Below are 23,355 nucleotides of genomic sequence, written 5' to 3'. Positions count from 1 at the left end.
AGTTCATTAAGTTAAAAATATCTAGGCCGTCAGTTGTCAACGACACTTTTTTTGTAACTTTAAAATAGCGCGTTGATTTCTTTTGGATATTTTTAGAACCACATTAGTCAAATTGACTGGAATTAATGCTGCAATTTGGGGACATTTCTCTGGTTAATAAAGGCGATTTGAGTTGGATTAAAAACGTAATATGGAAACTCGGATGGTCGATGGTGTGTGAAAATTGTGAACTTGTTGAAAATTAAATTGTTTCTTAGGGTGGCGGTTCCTAGTAGGGGTCATTTGGTCAATGACCTCCCACATAAGTACACCCTAATAAAGAAAGTTTCAATGCATCACTAGAAATTATCATTAGTATAGTATAAATTATTTAGATGTTTTTGGTAAACGTTAAACCTGCGGTATAATAATTTCTAATAATAATTATTTAAAAACTAAAAACAAACCTTTTCTTCAAAAGATTTGGAAATTAATTTAAACGTAATATTCAGATATAAACTAGAAACTTAAAACTGAATTTAAGTTTATATATTTTAATTTAAAATAGAGAAACTGTTTGTACTAGTGAAGTCGTATCTTTCTTATGATAATAGCCGAAAATGAATATTGTTTTTCAACTTTAAAAAGGACAAAAACGTGATAAGTAAAACTCGATAGACAGAAATACTTTTTGCTGACTTACCACAATAATACGAAGAAACATTTTTGGAACCACTGACTTCATCAATAGAACGGCTCGCTCTTTTGCGAATGTTTCACATATCGCTGTACATTAAGTAGTGTAGTTAACTCATAGTTTTTATTAGCAGTTCGACTTCAGAGGTCCTCAAAACGTTTTAACAATTTTTATAATTATCAATTTTGATCGCCATTTTGTATTTCCAATGATTTTGGTTTTTGGAAATGTTTATTATAAACTTACTAATAAAAAATCTTGTAGAAGTTTGTGAAAATGTGTAATAAAAATAAAATTGTAATTATTTTACGAAAAAAAGTGTACACATTCGAGAGAGTCGGTGTCGAAAAGCACATATTTCGTTAGGTGGAAATTTAGGCCACCGGTATCCTTGATCTAAATTGAAGATGACGACGACAGCCGCTCTTCAAAAAATAAACCGAAGTCTATTTCCCTCGTTTTAGCATAAATACAAAAATAATAAGATCATACGAGAACATCGCGAATCGCAGTACACACGAACCGACGTATTTTATGGACTCATCTTACAATGAATTATTTATGTAGAACATAACCGTAACCATCATGGATCTGTTTATTAATGTTAGAACTGCTCGAATAGTTTGATGATTTTACTGTTACTGCCTACGTCTGGAGATTCTACAAGAAAACATTTATCTTGGAGGAGTTTGATATAATAAACGGGAATGGGATATACAGGGTGTATAGGTAAAGCTTCTGTTAAAAATATATTTGCATCGCGCTACTGAATCCGAATAAAATTAGGTTGAAGATGCCTGGTACACAAGGTCAATACCAAGTTTTATTTATACGCGTTTGAAACCTTTAGACACCAATCCGTGTTTTTAACTGATCGATCAATCGAACGCTTTCTGGCGATGTCTGTTTTTAAGATTTCACTTGAAAAGTTCGAATTGCAACTCGCGCTTTTTTTTTGATGTTCGAGTGTATAAGTAAAGTCGATATACGAGATGCGTGCCAAGATTATGGCGAAGTTTAAGACTAAATAAATAAGTTTAATTTATTTGGAGCTGTGGCTGTGGCAGTTTATACAGGGTGTCCCATAATTAGTGTGCAATACTTATCTTATCTTAGTTATAGCGTTGTTTTACATTATCTTAAGGGTTCAAAATTTGATGTGCCTTCTGACAAAACTACTATTTTTGCACTAGTAACTCTTTAATGAATATAATCAGCATATTCCTCACACACAATCAACTTTGTATTGTTAGCTATTCCAATCCTTCAGTTGAATAACAAATGAGAAGCCATGTGGTTGGCCTTTTCGTTCACTTTTCCCACCGCGAAGAAAGCTTAGTTTGAAAGTAAGCCAGAGCTGAATTAGTCCTGAAAACATTCATTCGTTCCCCAAACATAAATTTTAATTTTCTCCAGATTAGCGGCGTTTGTTCGGGAAAAGCGACAAACTTTGCATATTGCGAGACCGGCGAATGACTCGATGAAACGTTAAAACCTGGCGCTCTTCTAATTCGATTTGTCTTGTTAGGTCTCGATAGAAAGCAATTCTACCACCGAGGTACAGAAATAAAACGCGAATTTCATCGCGACAGGTTTTTTTAGTTCCTAAGTGTCTGGCACCTACCATGTAGCTAGAAGAACATAGTCGACGATTTCACTGAAATTTGGAACACTAGTACTTCGATATAGATGTCACAAACCGATATGTTATTAGTTCTATGGTTTTGTGAAGGAAACTGCAGTTGAAATATCGGAATTCTCCATTCCCAAATCATCAAACTTTCAGAAACATCTTCGAAAAAGTGTCTTACTCTTCGTCAACCTGTGGAAGAAGAAATCCTGGAACTGGTAGCAGAAAACGCAGCAACCAGTGTCAGATAAATACATACAGAAGCAGAAAATAGTTTCCAAAAGTACACTGAACAGAGTAATCTCCAAACAATCAATTCATCCTTTTCCTGTCCACCTAATTCAGCAACTTCTACCTCTTGATCCTGTCGCTCGTCTTCAATTTTCGCCAATGCATAGCAGGAGACATGAATTTCTACAAGAAAATTCTTTTCACAGACAAATCAAGTTTTATAAGATATATAGACACAGACATCTCTGTAACCAGCATGTCTATATAGATGCTCATAGAAAGACATTTTCAGCATGAATTTAGTATAAACACTGGATTACCACATCGTCTGGATGACAACAGTTGTGTGTATTTTCTGTAAAATACGTCCTCTGCTGGAATTGTTTCACGACGATCTACCAGTGAATCTAAGTAATTACATGTAATTTATGAACAACGGAATACCATCGTACTTCAGTTGTAATAGCAGAGGATGTGATGCTTCAATTCAGTGGCCACCTCGTTCACCTGATCTAAATCCCTGCAGTTTTTTTATTTGATTAGCCTTAAAAGTGTACTCTGTGAGTATTGATATGGAGGGACAATCTTCTCCCAACAAAACCCAAAAAGATGAAACCTTTGCAACTTCTCGACAAGCGAATTTTACCTTTAATACTAATTAATACTATGCCTAATTATGTTTAAGAAACAGCATCCATTATACCATAAATACACAGCGTAATAAATAGTTGCAAAGTATTATAATCAAATGCAATGTGATATATTAAAGCTTCCAGTCCACTACCAATTCATGGCAATGTTTTTCTTGTAAACTGCATAAATCCGCTCCCAATTTATTTTACAGTCCAATTGACGAACTACTTATTATTTCCGTGTATCATAAGTCCTGAATGGCTAAAATTCTATATAAATTCTTTTCGCAATTTGTATCTTGGCAGAATCAAGTTTTCAAAGGTGAAGCTACTCGAAAATAAAATTAATATTCTGATATCTGAATTCAAGTAAATTGAAATCGATCTGAAACATACAAAGAGACGTTGATACTTGACAGAGAACGATACAAAGCAGTCCCTGAGTTTGAGCATATGCAAAACAGCAGATATTTTTCTTGCTTTTCTCGGAAAACTTTGAAATTATTATTATTTATATGAATTATTTCTACTAAAGTCCTGTATTTGGGTTTGTTTCTGGTGGACAAATAATTATTATGGCACAAACCAGTTTAAATTAAGTTGTACAACCAAAATAGAGCATTATATAAAATATAAAATTTTGCTGTATATCCGCTACTTGTAGTAGAGGATCTCTTTGAAGATATTGTAGGTAGGAAATGTTGAAGTTAAGCATTTTGCGAGAGGGCAAAATTTTCTAAAGTTTAAAGCTAGAAAGTGCAAAAAAGTCTTAGTTCCTTTACGATAACCGCCATTGCCTTGACGAGAGAGTAAAGTGAACAAACTTTTAGTTGGTAAGAATACTCCACCACTCATCTTGGTTGTTTGTTGACTATAAAGCAGTTTAATTACTGTTTATTAAATCTTTTCATTTAATTACACAGAAAAAAACTGAAACACAAGCTGAAAGGGCTGAAATTTTAGAGTATTTTTTTATCTAATTACTTAATGTTTGTTGAACTTAGCAGTTAATGTGAATCTACATAATTAAAGTAAATTATATGGATGAAATGTCCATAAAAAATACAGGGTCGCTATCGAAAAATCATAAGATGCAAACGTTTTAGGGGTTTTTAAAATCTTTTACAATATAGAAATATTTAAGTATACAGAATCAGTCAAAAAGTCATCTTACTTTAGGAGATAATGGACTGTTTCCATACATATCAGCGATCCAGTATAAGCAACATCAAAACAAACTTTTCACCGGTCAACAATGAGGGGGAAATTGAGAATGTATATTTTCTAAGTGAGTTACACTATATATTTTCATCTAGTAAACCATTTTCTCTTGCTGGTATAATGTTTCTCTCTTCCCTTTAATATTATTAATTGTACCATTAAATTATTCCTTTACTGTTTTCAAAACGAGGTTGCTTTGTGCGAAACGTTTGACTTAATCTATTCAATCTAAACGAGATATCATTGGGTTAGTTATATAAAACAGGCATTCACTCGTACTTCCTTCTTTATTGGCATGAACTCTAGTGAAAATAGCGTCTATATAAAGGACTATAGCGCCCCGTGAAGTACTTTGATGTCATATATTTTAATAACATATCAAATGTCAAAAGTTGGCGGCGCTACCGGCTGTTGTTTACAGCGTATAAACCGTCAGTGTTTTATCGCTCGCCGCTCAGGGCACCTTTGATTGTAGGATACTAAATGCGAATGATATCCTTATAAAAGCGGCACTTCAAACTGGAACTGACTGTATAAACTTAATGGCGCTAGCGAAGATGCTTTCATTAAAATTTTATGGAAATGGCTATTTCAAGTTCTACATTATTCAGTGCGATTCCTATGACGTTATAATAAAATAACCTTTATGTAGAAAAACTAGTAAATGATTTTATTTGGACTTCTTTGGTGTTTCAAATATTTCTTAATATTTTTGTCATAAGTATACAAAAGACGTTTAACAGTTATTTTTCTAATTCTATTTAAAATCAATAATAAATTTCCACCGTTTTGGCTAACGCAAGTATAAAAAGTAAAATAAATAAATAAAAGGGTAAAGGTGCCTTAATTATTTATAATTGTTAATTTTGCACATTTTACAAATTATGAATTTTCTTGCTCATTTTTCGCTATCAGGATTTCCAGTTAATAAAGCGCGATCTCATACCCCGTGGCGAAATACGGCCCTGTTTATAGAAACCACCGAGCTATATCGAAGTGGAAGATGATTTTAAAATATCCCCCAGCTATATACTGAGTTAACATTTTAATAAGGAAAATTACGCTTGGTATGTCAAACGTCGTTCACTGTCGTGATTCACTTTATTTCGAATAATAACAGTGATATTCTACCGTGCATAATAATTTGAACACGTGATTGTAGTGTTTGCTACATGCAGAAGGAAGTTGTCTCCTGTGTGGAAACATTCGTTGTTTAAAGGATTCCACACATCCACGCGCTCGCGGGCGCTTTTTGAACAGACAAATCGTACTGTGTATGATTGTACTTATAGACAAATTGAATATTATCATTATATATCCATTGAGGAAAACAGTGCTGTCAGATTCTAATTAAACTTTCTATTAACAGATGGCACAATTGTCTCAGATACCCGCCAAATTTTTTCACGTTTCATACAAAAAAAAAGGTTTTTTACCATATTGTTATTCTAAGGCAATATGTGAAAAGGCGACTAGCATTTTTATTTATTATCGCGTATTCAATCTAAATTAACGATGTTTTGATAACGCAGTTGAACGATAATCTACGTACAATTCAATTGAAATTTTCAATATTATATGAGCGGATAAACCTTTCGATGAAGTATAAATGAAGAGGCCAAAAAAATGTTTCCCTCTACAGCTAAATGTATTGGAAATGGCGACAATGGATTTTATTAATAATTGGGGCGGTTCGACATTTATGAACACTGAATTGAAAATTAAAGTATGAATAAATGATTAACAGAACTCTGGAAAATATGTAGATTATATCTCTGGAATCTTATTCTCTGCAAAATGCGTAATAATTTTTGTTTAATTCAATATACAAGGTGTACAAACTTGGAGGGGATATTCGAAGAGTAAATAAATTGAAGTGAGAAACTTATATTATTTGCAAAAAAAAATATTTAAAATATGCCAATTTAATACTTATACAATAATACGAAGAAACATTATTAGAACTGCTGACTTCATCGGTAGCTCCGATAGCTCTGTTTAAATAAGAGTAGTTAAATTACAGTTTTCATCATATGTACTGCAAGAAAAGAACGGAACAAAAGTTGAATTCCGCACTATCTACGGCTATAACTATTCACCTCTTTATAGGTATGTAGTATCTAACTCGGGGACGCTTCCAATGGTTCTCAATAAGCTTTAAAACATTATTCATTTTTAACGCCGTTTTGCAGCCGTTTATTTTATGTTTACAGGTAAATATTACGCACAATATTAAATAGTTCATAACAAGAACTATGAAAATGTATATTTAACCCACAAACTAAACACATTTTTCCGCTAACTGAGCTCATTTTGTCGACCTGCCATTAATTACTAACAATTATCGCTGTATCGCACTCTCCCCTCGTAATAATCTAATAAACCTAACTTCCGGAGATTCGGGAAATCTCAAACGCTGAAAGAATCCCAGCACATGTGTATTTCTGGGTCCATTACTTCAACTTTATTAACTTAATTAATGATTTTCACAGTTCGCCAGCTGGCGTCTTGCAGATGCTATTAAACGCTAAATTATGTAGGGTCCCTTGCGTATTAACTTACTTATACTACAATGTACGCTACATCGCACGTAAATATTTCAGCGTTAATACTCAGCTAAGAGTGGCGTTGCTTTAGTTTTTCGTAAATTCGATGCCTCCTGAGACGGAATCTGCATTAATACAAATTGAACGCTCTCAGCGGATGTTATTACAAGAATTCTTAAAATTGTCTAAATTATCTCAAATGGAACAGTGAACACCAATTTACTGATGAGAACGGGGTATTTTAATCTCGACATAGCACTTTATATAATGCTAGAGCTACAAAGAATACTACATTATAGCTATGCTACATTTATTTAATCATGATAGTGTAAAATTTACTGGTTTATATAATTATTAATATTATAAGTTTGTATAATTTTGTCCCGCTGTAGAGTCTTTTCGCATTCACTGATGCAGAACATTGACCGAACTTCTTGGCAAGCAAGAATAAATACAAAAATTCACTTTTGTAGACAAGTGTGTACGACTGACTTGGTACAAAACTAGTAATGCTAAGTCCTTTTGTATCGCAGTCCTTGTTCATTTGTTCGCTCAGATATGAGTATAATCTGCGTAGGTTTCCTTCCTCTTTGATATCCCTTTTCCGAGATACAACAACGTAATTTAAAAAGTGAATTAAAAAAATTGCTAGCGTGTGCTGCAGTACCCATTAAGTTATATACGGAATGGTAAAGATTTTATCCCACACAAAAGTCCTTTATTCCTTGGTCCTTTATTCGTTATATATAATGCATTTCAAGTTCTGAATTCTGGATGAGAAGTAACGTAATTTAAATTTTGTGGATGACATGTCCCTCTCCCCTTAATTGGATATTACATAGTATAATCTTGTGGTATACACAGTAAGAGTGGTTTATATAATAAAGTAACAATGCCTTGGTCATAAAATTGTTTGTTATCAAAGGAAGTGAAAGGAAAACTATGTTAAAAATAAATATTATTAAGTTTAAACTAGTACCAGACTTATATATCATTAGGTAAAATAATTGTTTATGTTTGTTGTAGGTTTTTTTACAAAATCTGGTAAGTTCTAGTTTGCAGTTATGGCTTTAGCATAAAACAATACTGTTGTAATTAATTGTTACATGAAGTAAATCAATACATTTTAATGGTTTGTTGTTGAGTTTATGCTGATATTGATAAAACGCTTGTGTTTGTATGTATTTGTCTATTGGATTTGTACTGGAATTGGAAACATGTTATTTTTTAACAGCTTTGTAGTTTTACAGGTATTTTTAGTAGAGAAGATTTATTTGCTTTATCTGTATAGGGTACAGTAGTTGTATACATTTTTTCATTTATGGAATGTTAAAACAAAACCATACTATTATAATATTGCGTTATTCACAAATTGTCTAAAGCTAGTGTTACACAGCGAGCTATGTTAGCTATGTTCGCAACGTTCGCTATATACAATTTTCTAAAACATAATTATTATTTCGGAAATAGAACATTGGAAATAAATGATGAAGACAGAGCACATAAAATGTAACACCTGATAGAAAATTTCAAAGAAACTATACAACAATTTTATATGATTTTATTGAATATTAACAATAATCTACTTAGTTTGCATGTAGAATTATTACTGATATGATAACAAATCGAAAAAGAAATAATTCACTACTATTTCATATTAAAAATATACATAGGTACGAATCAAATATCTGCAGTTACGAACATAGCGCATTCCTTGTAGCTACATCCACTTTAAACAGTAATGACTAGCTAACTTAGTACACTCGTTATTGTCTATAGAAAACATTATTACTAGTACCAAATTATGAATTACACTTTTTTTAATAGATTTAACCTGTAGAAACCGGTTTCATTGTTACACTCCACCCTACTGTTTTTAATATACCGCACAAACCCTTCATTTAGAGGCGAATTAAAAATTGCACTCCGCTGCACCGCTGAACAATGATCATTCCCCTGAGTCAACCTCAACTCAAACAACGCGAATCAAAAGCTGCTGTAAAATTACAGGACGATGGAACGTCCACCCGTATCCTTGGAATCCAGAATCTAAATTAAACGGTAAATATCCCTGTAATTAATTCACTGCATTCTCTCACAGGAATTGGGTACGATTGGTGGTATAAATACAATGGGATCCCAAAATGGTGTAAAATAAGGGAACCAGCTATTTATAACTCAACTGGGGGATGATATGCTTATTCTATCCAAGTTGTCTTGCAAGAAATTCCATGTATACGGAAATTAGTCCTTGTTGTAAAGTACCTATACTCCTTCAAGGTAAAGAGTAAGGAGATACGTGATATATGAAACAGGAGATTATATTTTAACTTATATTGTCTTTAAAAACCTTATTAAAAAGTATTTAACGTATTGCGAGCTATTTTTTCGAAAAAATGGGAGAGCTAGTAAGAAAATATATATTTTTTTACGGAAAGATACTCATAAATCATTATTTTTTAAATGGCAGTAATTAAACTCTCCCCTTCGTTATGGTTGATTATTGATTATATTGGTTTACATTTGTTGAAGTAATGATCAATAACATAGGATGCAGCGTTTATATTATTGCGTAAATGAATAAACATAAATAATTAATTCTAATTCCCTATTATAACTGTTTCGTAACTTTATAATAACTTTGTGCAAATGAATTATGTCTAAGAAACCAGAATGTTACGCTGTAAATTCCCAGACGTAAAATGTACATAAATCTTGGGGATATACGAGCAAACTTTAATATTTAGGACATATCTTTAATTTTATAACTAGAGGAAGTTAAATATACAGGGTGTATTTAAATGGAGGGGTATACAAATGATATTAGAGATTCCTTGGGTGAAAATAAGTCGATTTAACCTAACATACCGATATTCCTATACAAGTCGCATAATAAAAAAGATACAGGGTGTCAAACTGAAAAATAAAAAATGACCTCTAACTGACCTGAACTTCTACATTTCGTATTTTACACAGGTGTAATCTTAATTCATTTAATGTATACATTTTAATTGTTTTCAATCTCCCATATTTGTTAACAATCAGGTCCTTGTAGCTGTACCTATCTAAATTAATGGTTCACTGTGGACTCATATAAGGACACATTGTTGTCCGGCTCTAACGGCGCTTTAAAGCGTCGTCTAAAACACCGCCGGTATTAGGGGAATAATAACAAAGTTTTGATTACATTTAATCACCGTCCCTACCTGTGTCAATATTTGTTCAGTGGTGTAATCAATACCGCTATCATAGCAAATTAACATTTGTCTCTGTCTCCTTCAACCTGATTTGTCATTGTGATTATCGTTATAAATTGCGTTGAGTATTTTTCGCGTTAGACGGGATGATTTTAATAACGGAGATAAAATTAACATGCCAATCACTTATCGAAGCCCGTATACATTATATTTTGATAATAAATCACTTAAAATGCTGGCATTTTAAAAGCGACGGACAAATTGATAGGAGCAATTATAATTGAGATTGAGAATAAGGAAGATTGCAAGGGAATACCTAGAATATACCAATAAAGTATTATTATCATTATTACATATACAAGAAGTACAGAATGACAAGTGAAAGAAATAATCACGAAAATAGGGAAAAGGAATGAAAAAGAAGTTATTAGAGGTAGAAAATAATAGAATAAGAATAAGAAAAAAACACAATCTACAAATAGAACCCTACTGAAGTCAATGAAATAAGAATACCAATTTAGAACGCTATAAAAGAAATGATGTTAATATTAATAAAGCAGAAACATTTTTGTTTGCAATTGACACTTATTACTTCATCCAGAATTCGATGGGTGTTAAAAACGAGAGGAAGACACTTGGTGATTCAACTGAATTGTCTGTCACCGCCAATATTTGTTCAGAATAGAAATCAATGGCACTATAATGACAAATTAACACTCGTCCTCGTTTATCCTCGACCCCACCGTAATCGGAAGGTATTGGATGCTATTTGCGAACGCGAAAACTCCGCTTATTACCTGGTTGTGTGTTTGTGCTCGACGATGTCGGATATCAGAAGCCCCAGCCACGCTGCGGTTACCTCAGCTGTTTGATTGAGTCGATCATCGGGGGGTGATAGCCGTAGACCGTGTCCGCTGGAATTGTGCGGTGCAACAATACAGGCTCTAATTTAGCTTCGAATTGTGTACATTGACTGGAAGGTTGATAAAGTCAAATGCAGGGATATTTGTTTGTCGGTGGTACAGGAATTGTACGAGAAATGGAAAACCCTTCTGTTTTCTTTCACCCCTCCACAATTATTCTATAAACAAAATAAATGTTTACTATTTACTCGTATTATGAACTTTAAAAATAATTTATAAGTAATTAGTTGCTTCATATCCAGTTTTAAACATATGGTAGGCAGAAACTAAGGTAGCTGTAACAAATTTTAAATATCAAGGTGCTTAGAAATCGACTTTAGCTTCGTAAAATTCGGGGAAGAAGATCGAAAGTGCCAACAAACAATTTCTGATGACTATCAGCTACGTAGTTCTGGAATAGTTCCAAATAGTTTTGCTGTTAAAAATGTTGGAACGGAGAAAGTTTGGGCGTCCGTGAGCAACGGGAAAATTTCTACGCCAAACACCAGTAGCAGCTAGCTGCTATAACTGTAACAGTTGTGTGCAAGCAATAAATTATATGGTGGACAAATGTGGATACAAACTTCGGATTATATCTCACTCGCTGCTAATATCCCTTCTAAATCATCTCTAAATAGAGGAATTACAAAGATCTTTTACTCTATACAAGAAAAATTGCCTAAGTAAATACACCAGACAACGAATCTTCTAATGAATAAAAATATTTACGCGGAAACGTAAAACCCTTAGATGCGACTATGTAAATCATCCCCTATCCTTAAATAAAGCCCCCATCCTATACCTCGAAGTCTCAAATGTCACCCATTCAAATGCAAACGCTTCCAGGTTTAGAGATTTGTTCATACTTTCCTTGGATATATCTCTTAATGGGGTAGTTTTTGCAAGAATGCCCCGTTACCCAGACGGTTACAGCTCGCTTTGAAAATGTTAAAAGCCTCATCTAAGGAGGCGCAGGAATAATTTTTTATGTCTGTTCGTTATCTAGATCCCCGTTATCAGCGTTCGTAAATATTGCTTCTAAAAATAGTTAACAGAATGCCAATATTGCATATTTTAACCGTACGGATTAAAAAAGGGCTAGTTAGTAAAAATTACACGTTACTGCTGTGATTTGTAACAATTTTCATTCATGATAACAAGGATCATATACATACATATGACCATTAAAGAAAATTATACAGGTAAATATGGTATTTAAATGAGATGAGCCTCTTGAGGGTAGAGCCTGGAGTTCTGTGCTTCGTGGTGTATGTACATTTAATGGGTTTTACCCTTAAACTTCGGGATAGCGAGGGTAGATGGCCATCACGATGTAATGTTGTCCAAAATGTGGCAACATCAAGCTGGCTAATAAATATAAACCCCAATTTGTTTCGAAGAAAGTTATTACAATTATAAGGATAAGAGCAGTTTCTTCTTTATGTTTAAATTTTTACATACACAAAAACATGGTATGAAATTAGAACAAAATTTTAATTATTATGAAAACCCGCGACTTCGCCATTTTCTACAGTACTCCTAAATATAAATGATGTTATTCCTCTGCATAATTGAAAAAAATATACCTTTTCATCGAGAATATAAATGTATCGGTCGAAAAGCATTAACAGAAATACAAATAGAAAGATATTGCCTCAGCAAATTTTTTTTTTCGTGACAAACAAAATTAAAATGGTAGGTACCGCAAAATATTCGCTAATAAAAGTCAAACGGCGATTGTAATTATATTTATTGACCAAATTATAACTTTTAAGTCTTAAGATTCACTTAAAATATGTCATAGTAAGTGCATTTCGATAAAAAATATATCTAGACCAATTTCGTAAAGAAATATGTTCAGGACTTGAGTAATAAACAACATAACAGTGTTGTCTGTTTTTATTTGGTATTTAATAGAGACCTATTCACTTAATCGGTTCATATAAAAGCAATTGTAATCAATTTAGAAGCTTATAGAAGCTTTTAGGAGTAAACGATCGGTCTTTATATATTTGTTATAGATATTTTTACGTAATATCTTATTTAAAAGCGAATATTTCAAAAAGCAAACGGAGACCCTTTGGATATAGATCTCTATTTCTCTGAATCGTTATATCCTGTAAAGCCCCACAAGAGAAATCCACCTTTCTACCAAAAAGGTAATTTTAAACACCTGCCGACTTTGTTATGCAGTGGCGGAGAAATAAGTGTACTGGAAGGGAATTTTTCCTTTCGACTTAACATTTATATCCAAACAGTATGGATGATTTTCCTTTCCTGTAAAAATACGCAGCATAATTTACTCTGGAGAATATGTACATTTTTAAAGGATATCCTATTCATTGTAGATGACTTTTAGTACACGAGAAAATGCCAACATATCGATTCACAGAGGCATGAATGAAAAAAAACATCGTTTTAGATTTAAAAGAACTTTTCGAATGCATTTGGTCATGACTGGAACATAGGAGTAGAATACCTGCTGCTACTTTATCGAAAAGTTCTGAGCGTTTTTTATTAAATTGAGGAAAGTTGACACATAAATTATTGATCATAAAAAATTCAATTTTCGCATATGACATTCAATTTTTAACACCGCTTCCAAACAGGTTTCTCAAGTTATTCTCTCAGTATAACATGTTGTATATTTTTTGTATAAATTTCGTTATTGTAAACCTCGTTTCATAGGCTACTGAGAGTAGCACTTTAATCAACGCGAATACACTACAGTGGCGGTAGTTTTCAGCGCAGGTTAATTGAATTTTTCTATTTTGTTTCAACGAATTTTCCTGAATAACTAATTAGTAAGCAGTTAAACCTAGTCGGATTTATATTTCCGAGTATCGTTTAATGCATAACTTGTGCTTGCAGCGTAAAAAATTAAATTAGTAGGTAATGAAGGGGTGGAATCTAAAGCAATAATATTTGATACAAACTTTTCTCCATACCTAATGCAAACTCAAATAAATTTGGTGCTATATGTAAATTAAAATAAATTAGATTTTTCAAGCTACGCTTTATATTAATTGACGCAGTAACTCATCGTGCTCTTGAACTATTTTTTTACAAGAAGCAATGCACTCTGTCAGTACTTCTGTTGGTATAAAAAGCATACGCAATGGTTAACGTCCATCACTATCAAATTCAATTTCTACTGCGCACAAGGGACTTATGTTTGTGTTCACAAAGCATCAACATTAGCATCATCGGCTTGAGAACCGTCAAAAACTTAGCTAACTGTGAATATTAAAATCGATTTAAATTTCGAAATATCCTGGGTAGGATCACTCAACAGATTCATAATTAAAGACAGACGCGTTCGCAGATAACCCGTGTCGATTTTGCTTTGAATCCAATTTCACACGCGGCAAGTCTTTTGTTTGAAGCGATATATTAAACATGTTTTTTGCAACGAATATAATTTCAAATTTTTATAATTTGTAATTACGCTATAGCTTAGAAAAATAAACGTGATAACGTCTGTAAAACTCAATTCCATAGCGAGACTTCTCTAAAAAAGAACACATTTTTGTGATATTCGTTCATCATTTTAATTTCCGTAGCGAATAGAAATTAATTTTATCTACATCTGCCCATATTATTATCACTGTTTATTTTAATTACTTCACGTATTCCATTATATGAATGCAATGATATGCAATGCGTTAACATTTCGCTATTCTATCATTGTTAGGTGAAATAAATAGATAAGATATAACAAAATTAAAATTTGAAACCGAAATAATTAATTTTTGATATATAAGTAGTAATTATATTTAATATTTGCAAAAGGAACATCAAAAATATAATTAAAATAAAGGCAAATAATTAAAAATAATTATAATTAAAAATAATCAATCCGTATAATAGTCCAGTCACTGAAGACGGAAATAAAGTAAAAGCTCTCAATTTTTTCGGATAGCATGGATTTTCCTGAAAATTTGCATACAAGCTCATCTGACCCCCCCACTTCAAAAGTTATATTGTTTAGATGTGTGCTTTTTTCTATTGGGGGGTGAAAACTATCCTTGTATGAAAAAAATGCGAAAATCGCAGATTTACGTATTTTAAAGATTCAATTCATGTTCGAATATGCTGGATAAAGTTCCTTTCATGTTTTTTAATATAATTTATGATATTTAATTACTTTTCAACCCTTAAAAATCCTTAAAAACTAACCTTCCATAGCCAAAAAAATAGAAATTTTTTTTTTAAATATTCTTTTGGTGCATTCACAATGTATTGCATTCCTTTTGTTATTCATTAGAAAGCTTACGACTCATTACAAAGTTGTAACCCTTAAAAACCATCACTTATAATAAAATAAAATATTATTGAAAGCTTTAGATGTTTTTATGTCGAATTATAAACTTTTTATTGGTTTTCAAATGATCTATGGTATATTGCAACTTTTCAGCCATCCAAAAAAAACCCTACCCCTTATAGAAAAAATTCCTAAAAATTATATGCGAGTATGATGATATAATTATTTTTTTTCAATTTTGTTGAATTTAATATTAGCTGAAATATTTTGAAAAAAGGCGATTTTTAAAAAAATTTAAAAATTTTATTCAATAGTAAATGAATTTTTTTTTAAATTTAGGCTTCTAAGATCGTTTAAATTCCCAGAATCTACTGTTAATATATAAATAAAGTAAATTGCAGAAGGAATACATTTAATTTTTTTTCCGTCAAGTCATTAATTTTAATACCGATTTTTTTTTCTTAAAAATCAAGACAATAATTTTATTTTGATTGTAACTTCATTAGTTTTCATGCTAACGACTTCTACCACCACTCAATTTAAAGGTCTTTTCAAGAACTTTAATAGGTGTTATATAAGTTTTCCTCGAAAAACCTTTAATTTTTCCGCTACAGGACGTTGACCGTTCCGATTATAGCTATTTTCGAAATTGACTTCAATTTCTGGAAGTCATAACTCAGGTTCTATACCATCATCTACAAAAATAAAAAAAGCAATCTCTTTGCTAATTAATTACCTTCATTTTTGCTTCTGATAATTTTTTTGATAAAACTTGCAGTATTCGAGATATTCGCGAAAAATGGCTCAAAAACAAGCATTTTTTGGGCTAAAAACGAACATGTTTAGGCGCAAATAACTCAAAAAGTATTGACTGTGCAAAAAATTCTTATAGAACATATTTTACTTAGAATTCCTCCCTCTATCGAATCGTGAGGTTAGTTTTAATAAAAAAATTCCCACCCACCAGAAGAGGTGGCATCCACCCCTAAGATAAAAGCACACACTTTTGTTTCTTGGGCTATTCCCTAGCTACAGTTCAAAATTCACGTCAATCCATTTCATTCGAAAAAATTGGTAGGCAAAATGTTTCAGTGACTGAACTATAAGTAAATTTCACAAAAATATTTAAATTTTTTCTTAAAAATTTTATGCTCTTTTTTAACTTCCACTAACACATCCTTAATACACTTGCAACCTTCCCTGCATCGGTTTTCATTGTTTATGTGGCAGTGGACTCGCTTTTTCGTATTAATTTATTAAAATAAATTATGACCTAGTTAAATCTGGCCTGGTAATTTCCCAAAACCCGTTCAAATTCAGCGGTTGCCTGAACAGATTAATGTTAAATTAATTCGATACCGTTGCCATTGTGAAAGAAAAATACGTGGTTTAAACTCCAGCACCAGATACGTACGTACTTACCCCAATATTGCCGCTGCCATTTGTCAACAACGGTTTCAATTTAAAAGGTAAATGTCACGCCACAACGTGCAAATAATGTTTTAATTTGAGTGAAGTCTGAATAGTCGCAACCACGGCAATTTTAAATGATAACAGTCCGGGATTGATTGTGCAGATGCAGCCATTGGAATGAAACTTATAGCCGTAAATATCCATTGTTGTCTGTTAGAACGTATCAGGTCATAAGGTTATAGTTTTTGATCATTTTACTTTTAATTAGAGTTATGGTGACCTATATTATATCAAGTTATATGGGGACGTTACTAGGATAGGGAATTATAAATATTTTCTCTTTGAAAAATTCTAAATAAGAAAGACATGCACAGAACTACTAACCCTACAAGTGCATTGTTGGATAAGTTCGTGTTTCAAAATTAATCAACGCCTGCACCACCCAGCAAAGCGTATTCTTTTATCAGTATCGCGGTTTCCAAGATGAATAAAATCGCACAACTTTCAACAACGTATTTCCAATTCCACTGCAACAAAAGCGCAACCTCTTTTCAATGTTACCAACGTTAAGCTTCGCGCCTTGCGAACAATGGGTATCAGTAAATAGGTCCGAAACAATGAACGTTCTCTTCTTGTTCGCGGTGGTATTATTAGAAACGTCATTACACTTGCCAGCTGCCCAGTTCTAAAAATATTCATATGGAAAATAAATGCCTGTTATTTATAGGTTACTACTTCCGTGTAATACACACTTGCAACAATTAGAGGAGTTGGGTTTGTCGGAACAACCTTCGGCCACAAAATAGCACACTACACTTTTGAAAAAAATTAGTGTCACGTTTTTTGAGCTTAAACACCTCATAATCATGATTAAAATGGAAAAAATTTCGAAAAAATTTTCAAAATACAGTCTGTCAAAAATCACGGAAAATTTTCGGAAATTCTTTTGACCCCTTAATTTTTTGCATTAGTGTATAACAATAATATACCCTTCCACATGTTGTTAATCTACGGTGAATGTCAGCAAAACGCTGCGTAAGCGTCGCATCTTGAGCTGAACTTAGTGGAAGGAATCGATGGTTTTCTTTAATTTCCAATGTTGTATTTGTATTTGTATATTATTATTTTTTTTGTGGAATAATTTTTTTTTTAAATCCCGACGTTTTTGTTTGAACGAAACAAACTACGTCCACAGACTAAAGGTCATCCTTGGTACATCGAAATGTCAAGGATCTCGCATTGAATTGGTGCCAGTGTGTGCATTGATATGAAAAATTCTCTATTCATCGTTTTAGTGGGACGAAATGCCTTTCCTTTTAAAATATGGTATACGTTATGTGTAAGGAGGTCGTTAAATTGCAACATATCTAAAGGTATTATCAATGTGAAGCTGGTAAACAGATATTTAGGAGAATTAAAAACTTGGTGTACTATAAATAACATAATTTTATCAAGATTTATTGAAGAAAATAAAAAGTGTCTATGAAAAATTGACGCGGAAGACATCATCAACTTCTATATTGCTGTCTAGAATACCTAAAACTACATTGGGGAACAATTAAATGAAAATGAAAATATGTATTGCAAATGTTTTAAATTATCATTTATTGAGATCTAGAGATTAGAAAAAATATGTTTCCATACATGAAAATTAAATAAAGGAAAACGGATTTATGTATGTACATTTAATTTTCAGTTTACACACCTGCATTTCTGTATAAACAGAAACAGTTTCAATATCCCTGTTATATTTTATTTTTCATATACATCTGTATTATTAATTTCATAGAGCGAATATTCCGTTCATTAAATCATATGCACTAACGATATTGAGTTTACCCCATGAATTTAGTAATGTTTTTGAATGAACACAATATGAAATATAAAAACTGTTGTATTTAAACTAGTGCTGGCAAAAACCGGAAAAAAGTGAAACCGGTTAACCGGGTTCCGTAAAAACCGATTTCAGATAAAACCGGTTAGTCGAATAGTTGCTAAAACCGGTTATTCGAATAACCCGTTACTTGAATCGCCAAAACCGGATACCTGAAAATCGGTGCTTTACAAAGACAGACCCGGAGAAATTGTCTAAGGTCAATTACAATCGGACAAATCGATGTCTAAAAAAAAAAAAAGGAAGTAGATTATCAAATAATCGGTTATTTGAATAATCGGATATTTGAAGATTCGAATAACCGAATAACCGGTTTTCGGATATTTGAAGAATCGAATAACCGGTTTTCGGATTTCATAAAAATCCGAATTATCCGAAACCGGTTAACCGACTATCCAAAAAACCGGTTTCAGTTGCCAGCACTAATTTAAACATTCTAAGCATTTAATTAAACTAGTTTTATCCCACATATACGACCTGCTCTAATAGCACATCATTCGCTTGCTAGTAAAGTCGAGATTTTGGTGGATAAACTAACGTTTAGAACGATTCCCCTAAGCAACTCATGAAGTAGGAGATATTAGAGAAATTCGTGCTGTCGCGAAAGGTAAATTCAATTTGCTAATGGAACGTACAACTGCAATGTGCAATTTCGAAACTAGAATCTAAAATGACTTGCTGGTGCCGTTGAGTTGTTTTAATTGCAAACGCATTAGACGAGAGAAATTCAAAGTTATTCTGTGAAAAATAAATTCTTTTGAGCAGAAGAACTAAAAAAAGCACATTGACTAATGTCCATGCCATTTGAAAACGCAGTCCTTTTACAGAAATAAGTTATAAGAGCTAATAATAAAAATTGTACAGTTAAAAAAATATGTGTGATATAAAATACCATTTCGATTCAATAAACAACACTTTCAAAGTAAATTCTGGAGCAATATTTCTGAATCCGCATAACACAAAATCCCGATTCTACCAATGGCTTCGCTCTGTGTACAGTTATATACGTAATAACTGGGGTAATTTCGCTAAAGTGTCCCCAACAGCTGGCGCAGCACTTTTACAACCTTTTACTATTGTTTTAGCCTTCTGGGACGTAATGGGCCATTAAACGTATCCCAAATATCACAATGTAGTCTATTTAAGTTACAATTTACGTCAATAAAGATTAGGATACGCGGCAGCGAATTAGTTTATCGTAAACATGAGATAATGTCTATCGATTTATTTATTATTTATTCCCTCCAGTGATTCTTCTGTTCAACAAGTGTTTATTTTCAGTCCTGCCAGCTCGCGAATATATTCAGCTGGGGTGGATTCTTTCGGAGGGATTTATGGAGTCTATGAAATTGGGTGTCTTTAATATTTCATGCTAGGACTGAGCCGGTTGGATAAGTAATTCTTCATATCAGATGACCAAAGTCGACGTTCAATCGCACCTTATGATGGCTCCGCCAGATTATCATTTCTTTTTTTCTTGAAGAGACCTTTATTTGTTATCAGAGGCTCTTTGATTTCAGCACTGTGTGATGGTGGCTGACAGTTCTCTGTGAAATTCGAAAGATTGCCGAAAATCTTGATTTTTCGACCGGTAGAGTTAGGTGCCAAGCTCGATGAACTCCTGAGTGCTTTTGAGACGGCTTCTTGGTGTGGATCGGAAAAATGGATGAAATTCTATGTAATGTTGATTAATTGCAACGTTTCCATTGACTAATTATTCTCCTGTGTCTAATTTTGTTCATCAATTGCGGATTAATAAAATATAAATGTTAATTGCAAAGTAGAATGACTATAACTCACGGTTTCTCTTATTTAATATAAAAAATCTTTTTATCGAAATAATAACACTCTAAAATGTTGCTGTTTTTGATGACTTTTTATTGTTTTGTGAAAAATTAAGCGAAAAAACCTTTAAATTTTTAATCATGCTTTCGAATTTGACAAAATGAATATTCGACACATTTGTTCAATCCGCGTTACACAAACTTTTAGTATACACTAATGATGTTTTTTCAGGATCGCCAAACAATATTGATCGGATATGAAATGAACAAAGGCTTAATTCACACACACAACAAAAATAAATACGTGTGCGACACAAAATAATACATCACTCGCTTGTCACTGCATGTATTATAGCGTACTAGAGTACGTAGATTGCTTTTTTATGTATAAATCAGTTCATAATTCAAGGTGCGTACTGTTTGGCAAACTAAATAAATACAATTATTCCAGAATTATTTATATGGATGTATCCCTATCTAACTTAAAAATAAATTAATTTAAAGATATTCTGTGCAGAACAAATCTTACCTTAGCTCAGTTAAGTGACTTATAGTTATGTAAAAAGCTATACAATTCACCCATGTTTTGAATTCCAACCAATCCGTCGCCCTCAAAAGCCACTAAATAGAGCAGTTCGGGTTCTGTCCCAGAAAACCGCTCTAGACACACCAAGCCCAAATAAAACCACAGCGTATTACCAAGATTTTTACCGATGTTTTGAATTTTCCTGTCGAATCGGCCAAAATCCAAAAAAACCGAATCAAGCATTGTTGACATCGAACGTTAATCTGATTAAGTTCATTAACCAGGGCAAGTTTCTAGCCAGTACACGAAGGATGATTTTCCAAATTTACTACCATTGTATTTTGTCTATATTATCAGTTGGTATTGGAAAAAAAATGGATTTTCCGTTTGTTCCTTCAATGATTTTCGTTAAATGATAATAACAAAATAATTCCTTCAAACCACAATTGAAATTTTGTTTTTTTCCGCGATATTTATAGTCAAAATTATTCGAGGAGCATATTATAGTGGTTTCACTTAATTACATCCTCGGAAGCACAGCGAATTGAAAACATAATGTATTCCATTGAAACCTAGCAACAGCAGCTTGTGAAAAGAGCTTAATCAAATTACATGGGCATGTATTATAACGTAAAAATAGAAAAAAAAGTTTTCTTTGGCTTTCTGCAGTATATAAGTGTATTGTTGGACCCTGGAGCTAAAGAAGAGATGCTTTCTGTAATTTTTTACCGAAACAGAACTTTGTAGTCCGCTTCTTGTTATTCCAGTACGTCAGATATCAGCTACGAATACGGAATTTAATATTTTTACCTTGATTATAACAAAGCATAGACATAACTTTACAGAAAGCTTCTCTTATTGCTTATCTCTGCCCGAGAGTACGGAAGAGCAAAAACAGATTTTCTCATTAAAAATCCGAGGCCCCTGTAATTAGTTTTTCACTCGCAACGAAACGAAAACGCAGAACAAGCCATTATAATTAAAAGGCCCGGAGACAAAAGAAGGTTTTTAATTCAGGAAGCACCGGCAGAACGACAACCTGAACTGTACGACTCAAAAGTTAACCCTTCACATCGCCGATTCACTAACAAGTTCTATTTTTGTACAATCACCCACTTTGGGAACCTGTTGCCGGTGTTCAATTTATACCGCGTTTAATTCAAGACGGTACTGGGGTCGTCAGACAATAAAATTTACTGCAAATGGAATAGTGAGGAGAAACGACCGAGTCTACTCACGAACTGTCGTGTAATTCCTATAAAATGGGTTTATAATCTCCTCAGAATGTCTTTATCCTTTACTTGATTATCGGTATTAGGTATCGTTGGTTTAAGTTAATAAAAATACTGTAAATTAACTTCTAATCGTCCTTCGTCCTTTGACAGCTAAAAAAATAATAACGACACAGTCACATTCGTCTTTTGAATATTTCGACAAATTTTATCTCTGATTCTTTTCCTGCTATTTTCAGGCCCGGTAATTGATGGCGATATAAAGGCTTCTAAGCGTAGGGCCAATTAAGCGGGTAAAAAATATTGAGGGGAATCAATTGCAGACGTTTAGTTTCTGACAGCCGAAAATGAGTTCCACCCACGTTTTTTGCGGCTATAGTGGAGTCACAAACTAAGCCGTTTACATCTTCCTAAATGGTTTCAATTATTTCTAGATAAAAAGCCTTGCAATGCGATGGACAAAATGCGGCTGTCATTTGTTTTCTATCCCTACTAATATTATTAAACATACTCTCTTTGATACAGCCATACTTCAACTGGCAAGCTAGGAAATTTTTTGTTGGGATGTCTACTTTCAACTGAATATAAATAGATTCATTTCGATCGAATATCTTACAGTTTTCTATGAATAAATATATAGAAATACTAAAATACACATGTTGTTGACAAACGTATTTCTATGGGACGAAACAAACAAGTTTTTATTCAAAAAACTACCCCGTAGAGCCGCCGACCGCGACAGCTTTCAAATAAGTAATAAACCATTCGGTTTAGACTGCACCATAACCCGTTCTGTAAAACTATGAAAAGTTTATGAACCGTAATCGATTGCCGTAATCATCCAGACAGTTCCCATGAGGAGAACGTAGACTTGGAGGATATAAAGGACTGTGCACATAAAGCCCGGTGAATAGCCTTTCGCGCTCTAGTAAATTCCGAAATTTACTCCATAAAAGATGCAGGGGAATTTAGATGTAAACAGAGCGGCATAAAATTTAATGTATTATCGCCAGAATCTGAGTAAATAACGAAAAGCTTTGCTTTATCATTCGTTATTTTGTACTTTTATAACGGATCAGAAAATCTATTATAGAATTAAGAATCTTGGGAAACGTAGATTATTCATAAAACTGTAAAGTCTTTTTCTGCGTATTTCATATGCTTTTGTTTTGTGATCAAAATGCAATTTTGACCAATAATTTTATTG

At 32.8% G+C, this 23,355-nt stretch overlaps 1 protein-coding gene across 2 annotated transcripts in view; it reads left to right on the top strand.

Annotated features, from left to right (window-relative positions):
* The window catches only part of LOC108914974 (GTP-binding protein GEM), a 75,324-nt gene that overhangs the window by 9,986 nt on the left and 41,983 nt on the right, over window positions 1-23,355 (top strand). The window contains exon 2 of one of the 2 annotated variants that reach the window (XM_018720912.1): window positions 7,963-7,980. The exons of the other annotated variant lie outside the window; for it this stretch is intronic. Within the exon in view, the coding sequence (XP_018576428.1) occupies window positions 7,963-7,980 (18 nt within the window). The remainder of the gene's footprint in view (window positions 1-7,962; window positions 7,981-23,355) is intronic. 2 annotated transcript variants of the gene reach the window in all.

This window comes from Anoplophora glabripennis, unplaced genomic scaffold, assembly GCF_000390285.2.
Source record: "Anoplophora glabripennis isolate ALB-LARVAE unplaced genomic scaffold, Agla_2.0 scaffold143, whole genome shotgun sequence".
Taxonomy (NCBI): domain Eukaryota; kingdom Metazoa; phylum Arthropoda; class Insecta; order Coleoptera; family Cerambycidae; genus Anoplophora; species Anoplophora glabripennis.
The sequence above is the reverse complement of the archived record's forward strand: the minus strand, read 5'-3'. Positions and strand labels throughout refer to the sequence as shown.